This window comes from Adiantum capillus-veneris, chromosome 30 (assembly GCF_014529385.1).
Source record: "Adiantum capillus-veneris isolate H3 chromosome 30, ASM1452938v2, whole genome shotgun sequence".
In the NCBI taxonomy this organism is placed as follows: Eukaryota; Viridiplantae; Streptophyta; class Polypodiopsida; order Polypodiales; family Pteridaceae; genus Adiantum; species Adiantum capillus-veneris.
Window position 1 is genome coordinate 106,876,161 of NC_140960.1, and position 7,390 is coordinate 106,883,550.

At 45.2% G+C, this 7,390-nt stretch overlaps 1 protein-coding gene across 1 annotated transcript; it reads right to left on the minus strand.

The window, feature by feature from the left end:
• Positions 1–423: 423 nt before the first annotated feature.
• On the minus strand, positions 424–4,926 carry LOC147418585 (auxin response factor 1-like). The gene is made up of 13 exons (XM_086507365.1): positions 4,599–4,926; positions 4,378–4,481; positions 4,121–4,222; positions 3,986–4,042; positions 3,737–3,892; positions 3,567–3,651; positions 3,362–3,452; positions 3,099–3,263; positions 2,904–3,023; positions 2,597–2,820; positions 1,544–2,520; positions 1,250–1,440; positions 424–1,154 (listed from the first exon to the last, which is right to left on the minus strand). Exons 1-13 carry the CDS (start codon positions 4,747–4,749, stop codon positions 995–997), a joined length of 2,583 nt encoding a protein of 860 aa, XP_086363491.1. The 5' UTR covers positions 4,750–4,926; the 3' UTR covers positions 424–994.
• Between the last annotated feature and the right edge of the window lie 2,464 nt (positions 4,927–7,390).

The window sequence follows — 7,390 nt, forward strand, 5'->3', positions numbered from 1 at the left end:
ACGAGCCGACAGCAAACTTAATGGAATGCAATTGGCATGGATCCATAGGAGCATACAGCAGGATGGCCTTTAGAACCCACCACAAAAGCAGGCAACCTTGCAGCAAACTTGTCACACAGCATTGACCTAGAGGAAGATACATACGACTTGGAAGCCAAAAAGGTTAAAAGAGAGCTGAGAAGATGGCTACAGGATTGTGAGAATGTAAAACCAACCATAAGTCCTATGAAGACCTCCAAGAAGTCCTCCCTTCACAGCCCAAAAGGTTTATTACAGTAAAATCCCATCACATACACCCTGTCAATAGACTCAATTGTTGGCACAAAAGGATCTGAGGAAATATACCTTGCAATCACATAGTATCGAAATTTTGAACATCAATAGATGAGGTGTCTTTCTTTGTGTTTAAACACGAAGTTGGTTAATTAACTGTTTGCAAAATTCATTCAGCAGTGCAATACTGGTTTCATACATATCAACTATAAAGTGTGCTTCCATTTAGCACCTGCCATGTTAACAAAAGACTCATTTAATTCATGCTGTTAACACAAAAATGTGCAGCCAGCTGACACAAACTTGTCTCAACAACCTCACCTGCCATTGTAAGGAATTCCTTCTGTCGAGCAATTCTTAGAGACGATATGTCCACGGCCATTACATTAGAAGGGACTTGTTATAGCACCCTCAACTGCCATGTTACCAAAAAACACAAGTATCAAAAGCACGGTACAGCCTGCATCGCAGGGTATACAAAACTTGGGATATAATGCCATCCCAGGGGATATGTACGAGGTGGAGCCAGATGATGAGCCCCGTTTGAGGGAACTGACACTGCTGTCATCCAGCAAATATACAAAGTAGCAAGCCACTACGAACACCCATATGGCTCACATCTGCCTTCATATGGGAGGATTGTGGAGATTACTTGTAAAAGCCTGGCTCTCAGATACAAGTAAGCCACATGTGATGAATACAAAAGACTTCCATATACCCATCAACCAGGTAAAGCTGGTACAGCAGATTCCCTCTGCTCACCGCCTTCCCTGCAGCCTGCACTATGCTCATCTTTTGAACACTTGGCCTGTGGCATGCCTGACGATCGTACTTCTTCGGGGCTAAAAATGTATATCTTTCGCACCATCCTACAGAATTCCCTGTTCAAGCAAGCAAGTGGCAATTCAAACTTCAATTTGATGCATACAAATCCAACAGAAGCCTTTCCAGCAATCTAACAATAATTAGCCCTTACATCCATGGATCATCGCCGACATGCATCATATCTCCTTCATCATCACTATATGCCACCTGCCAACCCTTGTCAGGATCACTCAGCTCGCCTTCAATATGAAACATCCCCTCGAGCTCCTCAATAAGCTTCTTGTAGCTATCAAATCTGGATAAATCAATGCCTCTTCCCACCATGCTTCCTTTTTTAATCACCTATAATGAAGAGGCTTGTGATTAGGTGAAGAGGCTTGTGATTAGGTGCAAAACAAAATTCCTGTACACAACGAAAATAAAGGATTATGGCTGATCGACATACCTTTGTGCAGCTCCTTAAGGGAGGGACATTAGAGAGGCTTCTCGAGTCACCATCTTTTGAAGCTTTGAAGCCGTTATCAGAGATCTCAGGTTCTGAAGAGACTGACCTGTCCAGTAAGTTAGATTGCTGTGGTAGCTCACTTTCAGGCAAGTGAAGCGGGGCTTTAGAGGTTGCCTCTCCCCTTGCGTCAGCAAGCTCATCAATAAAACTCGAGCTCATTCTGGTTAGCTTCGAAGGCATTGGAGCCTGAGTGAGTGAAAAGCCAAAGAGCTTACATGCATTATCGACAGGTTTCTCTTGCTTGAAGGAGTCCCATGGTGCAAAAGGCGACAAACTACAGTGCTGCAGCGAAGATGGGGGCTTTTCCACTCCCGGTTGGAGCTCAGCATTCGAAGTAGATGCCACTGAAATGAAAGGACGAGCAGAAATCACTTCACTTGGCCCTGTAGGCATGAAGGAGGAGCATGTCGATGAAGGCTGCCATAATCCAGGTGCAAATTGTACATTTGGATTTGCAGGAGGGTGCATCTGTATAGAGAGCGACTTGTCGAAGTATTTGTCTTCTGCACCAGAGGTATGACAAACCATAGGAAAGAATGAGTAGGTATCTTCCCGTTCTCCCTGCCGCTGCTGCAAGAGGTCTGTACGCAACCGTTGATCAACATTGTCCGCTCCTAAGTGCTGCCCCAAATTGTCAGAATAGAGAGACTGTCTACACTGGCCAGGATCCACATTTCCAGCAGCCAACCACCTTCCCTGCAATGGGGACACCTGAGACTGAACCATATCATCTGTAGCCAATGATCCATAGTCTAATTGTTGTTGACTATAAACATGTCGATGCCCTTTCAGCAAACCTCCTGCAGTTAACATATGAGGAACCCCTGATCCACTAGCCTGGAGTTCATGACCTTGAAAGGAGCCCGGGTGTTTACTTGGCATAGAGGATTCAGCACTCACGCCTTTGCTGTTACCACCTGATATGAAAACACACAGATTAGTGCGGAGCATGAGGAACCTATTATTAAAAGCAACCAACCACAGCCCATCTACCTGTATCCAAAGTGGACGCTCCCCGAATCCGCTTGCTCTTTGGCACGGGAGACAAATTTGATGGCGCTTGGGGATGTACACAAAGCTCAATTTCCCACAGAGAAATCCTTTCCCGTTGCTCATGATTGCTAAATTCATCCCAGTTCACCCTTAATGAGCGCCATTTCGAATTTGACCAACGAGCAGCATTCAAATCCTCAATTCCTGTTATAGTTCCAGCATAGCTACACAAAATGCAGTGTGCAATGAGCCATGCAACCTTGCAGCTCTCGGACTCCAACGAAAACTAAGTCAATGCAAAACTTACCTCCTCTCTGTTGCATCATCGCCTTCAAACCTCATCTTGAACCTCATACCAACAGACAGCTTATTCGACAATGAAGCCAGAAGCTTTTCAACAGGAACAATGAATGAAGACGGACTAGCCCTGCAATCACAAAACTTCAATGTCTCAGAGCTGATCACCTAGCAACTGGTAACCACAACTACAAAGTATACTAGCCTTGGCTTGTAAAACACAGAAAACATGGTCCTTGTCTGTACGGCATGTGCAGCAGTCGCAATCACCCCCATGTGCATGCAATCACTAGTAAGAACATTTGAAGATTGAGAAGTCGGTTGGCGCTTAGTGCGTCGAATCCCGACTCTCAGCTCCCCATTCGCACCCCTGCTCAAGATGACTACTGTAAGAACCAATTGTTCAACACACAAACACTATAAAGTAGGTACTCAACTACTCTCACATGAGCACATGTATAGACATACCTAAGAAATACAACAGCGTCTCCAGCCACCAACTTCTTCTGACTTACAAAATGGCTCCAACCAGTGGTCAGCAGATGTCTTCGAGGGTGGCCTGAAGACCCAATGATATAAAAAGTTCATAATGAAATTATGAATGCCTATGAAATCATCTAATACCATCAATTCATACAAATAGCTACTACATAATCACACATTGCAGGGCTACCTCGATAGGTATGCCGAAATTTCCACTCCTGGTCATGAAGATCTGTTGCTGTGAGCTCTTGACTGGGATTCTCTTGAGACATGTCCTGCACACATAAAACAAGGGATAAAAACCTGCCGCAGGGGAGACTCGAAAACAAAACATCATACAACTAACTAGGTAAGTAATACCAAGGGAGGGAGGCAATCCTCAGCATGTTTGCGGAGAACAGAAAAACCACCATGGGTGCTTGTGTCAGAGGCAGTAAGAATCTTGGTGAAGATTCGGACATTGCATTTGGGTGGGGAGTCCAAGGACTCCTCTTCCTCAACACACAAATCTTCTCCCTGGGAGGCAAAGGCAAAAATCACGTCAGATGTAAGCTCCAGATGATGCAAGAGATGCCTTCAAAAGAGGATTCAAAATGCAAACAGTTTCACCTCAACTAGTGGAAGAAGAGAAAGCTGTGCAAAAACCTCATCAGAGTCCACCTCAGCCTGTGAAACCAAGAGGACATTAGCTCAATATGCACACACAGCTTCCATTTGGGAGACGCTAGAGATCAAGACACGTACATTGAGTAATCGGCTAATAACACGACATAGAATCTGAGGACGTAAGTTATATTGGGGCATTAGCTGATCTGCACCCTGAGACTGTCCAGTTGATGCAGAAACCTGTGGATGCCGTTCAAATTAGCACTGTTAGGGACTCCAATTCATTACCCACTATTACTACCCCCCAATTCGTCGATTTCCTCTTCCCCCTTTTTAACTATACACATTAAATTCATCAATTTGAAGATTTGTACATGCTCTGTTTACTCTCTCACCTGTTCCATGTGACCTTGTGGAAAATACCACACTCGCTGCCCCTCTTTCGGCACGGAGACCAAAGGGCCTGCACAAGCTTGCCATAGCTCGTCTTTGTAAGCTCCTGTAGAGCCCCAAACCACAAGATCTACTATGTAAGCCTCTCGGGAACAAAAGAGAGCTTCAGATCTGACATTTTCTGAGGAGAAAAAATGAACTGTATCAGGTTTGATGAGCTCACCTGGGTCGCTACTGCTGTGAATGGAGTAATCTGCGTCAGAAATGCGAGCCATATCTGCTACAGAGGAGTCTGCGAAAGCCGGGGGATAATGCGATGATGCATTGAGGAAATTGAAGCCGGAGTGGCAACCAGGAGCTGGAAAGAAACCCATGGTGAGGAAAGGGAGCTACATACGAAGAAAACAAACAGAGAGAGAGAGAGAGAGAGAGAGAGAGCTAGGGTTGAGCAAGCAGGGAAGAAGGGAGAAAGGTAGGAATCGGGAAACAACAGGTAGAAGAGGGAAAGGTGGGAGACAAGCAGCAGGAAAAACGAGGGGAGCGAAGAGGAAAGTGGGAATGTGGGCAAGGCAGAGTACAAAAACCATTCAGACAAACCCACTTCACCGGCTACCTGCAGTTTCCGGATTGCAGATAACCGGCTGCCACCTGGATAAATTTGAAACAAAATAATAAGGTTTTTCGGGGGATGATGTATTGATGGAGGTTTGAATAGCTTTTTCATGATAAGGGAGAGATAATTTTTTAATGTTTGCCATAATTTAAAATACGAAAATGGGGGCTGTGGTTTCTGTTTTAAAGGCAGGAGCAAGGACCGGCTGTAGGGTTGAGGATGTGGTCCCGGCTTATTGGTCCAAGCACAGTCATTATTTTATTTGTTTTGTTTTATTTATTATTAGTTTTTGCTGGATTATGAAGATCCGTCTACGGTCTGTCCAGGTCACACAACCCTTGCGTGCTCTCTCTCGCTCTCTTCCCGCTTGTGCCGTGGGTAACGGCAAAGGCACTGTGTGCGTGAGCGAGCATTCTCTCTCCTCTCTCTATGGACTATTCATAAAGTTCTCTCTCTCTCTAAATGCGGCATGCCCTCTCTCTCTACGGCTGCGACCACGACCCTTTCTCCTATTCTCTCTCTACTTTGCTCGCTTGTTGGCTGGTTTACCAGCAGGCACACCTCGAGAGAGATGCTGTTAGGCTACACACATCATGACTCATGAGCGCCGGCGGGTCCCTCCCCCGACGCCCCCGTTCCCCTCCTTCTTGGGACGGGCGGACCCCGGGGCGGACAAAAACACTGGCCCCGTCCATAGACTTTTGGCCACGTCATCCCGGTGGAGTTTTCGCGGCACGACCCTCCCCTCGCTGTGTAACCTTCAGGTGCACATACGCCAAATTAGCGCTTCCTTCTACGAGCCCTTGCTTGGCCAAAGGGGAACAAGCCCCTTCCTCAATGCTCATCCGGGCCCCCACCAACTCCCCCTTTCCTTTAGCCCTTGCAACAAGCCCATTTCCTGTTTGGACCTTTCTGCTAATTAGGCCGTTTCCTCTACGTGAACGCAACTCTCATGTCCCAACAGCCTATGCATAGCGTTGCCCCCAAGTCTCCCTCTCTTTCAATAGAGCCAGTTCACATGGCAAGTTCGCAACCGGCAACTCGAAACCATGCACTCCACATGGGGACCTCTAAATTCGGAAGCTGAAATAAATAAAGCCTTTTTCCTCACTATTTCGAGCGTCCCACCAAGGAAATCGAGCATCATGCCACAGCTTGGGCTTATCACTTTGCGCGGTACTCAGCACGGTCCTCCCTCTTCACCGTGCAGCAAAGATGCAACTATTTGTGAACCAATTGCAGCTTTTAATTTGGAAAGTGCTTATGGAATTACAAGCTTCAGAAACAATGGGAACCATTGTGTGGGGTAATTCTGGATGGGGGAGTAGGAGTCAATATTCTCGGCGAGCATCTAAGGTAGAAGCTCGGAATAACCGAGATGAAGCCAGCTCCATTCAGAGTTAAAATGGTGGATCATCGAGTAGTACCAACTACTGACCTAATTGAAAATATGCAAATCAGAGTGGGGAAGAAAAAGTTTAAAACCATTTTTTTGGTATTGGATGTTCAAGGGGCCTATGGATGTTATTAGGATGACCTTGGCTCAGAACGGCCGGGGCAATTCATGCTTATGCCAACCATACCTTAATTGTTCAAAGCTCTAATCAAATAATTGAGATCAAGACGGATAATACCAGAAACTAAAAGAAGGCGCGAAGGCCTTAGGTGTTGCGTAAGAAGTATGGGACCAAAAAGATTGAAAGAATGCTCGCCTCTGAATATTTTTTCATTAACAGAGATTCAACTAAATTTTGTGATGATGGATAAAGAGCAAGCTCAAAGACAACGACAACAATATCCAAAGTAGTTCACTGAACTGAATACTGCAAAGTGACTAGTTCAAATAGATGGCCGTCTGTCAGAATAGTCAGCATCAGCAAAATTTGATTTCAGAACAGAGGAAGAAACCAGTTCACTAAACTCTAATGATGGGAATCAAGCTGTACTAATAGAAATTCAGAATGATCTTTTGAAAATTGGTAACCCTTTTAATGACTACGCTTCTGGTATTTGAAATGAGAAAGAAGCGGAGTCGATGGCCAAACGAAAGGGAGGAGGCTCAAATTGGTTACTACCGAATGATCAAGAGGTGGACGAATGGAATCTCAGCTCATAAGAGAATCCTAAAATGTTTAAAATCAATAGGCATCTAAAGCCAGAGATCAAAGAAAAGGCAAAGGCAGTGACGTTCCAGAAATACAAGGGCGTATTTGTGTGGAAACATACTGATCTAAAAGGAGTAGATCCTGAAGTGTGCCAACATAGAATTCCACTAAAACCAGATGCCAGACCAATTCGGCTACAAAGGTACATAATGAACCCCAACTATGCTAAGAATGTGAAGGAGGAGATTGACAATCTTCTCAAAGCAGAAGGTAGCGAGTAGTGATTGGTTGTTTCCT

Excerpts from the sequence above, each read along its gene's own strand:
- LOC147418585 (XM_086507365.1), bottom strand. The coding sequence starts at position 4,749 with ATGGGTTTCTTTCCAGCTCCTGGTTGCCACTCCGGCTTCAATTTCCTC. Across the intron at positions 3,652-3,736 it reads AGGATTGCCTCCCTCCCTTG|GACATGTCTCAAGAGAATCC; the intron begins GTATTACTTACC and ends TTATGTGTGCAG. Across the intron at positions 1,155-1,249 it reads GTCGGCGATGATCCATGGAT|GGAATTCTGTAGGATGGTGC; the intron begins GTAAGGGCTAAT and ends TTGCTTGAACAG.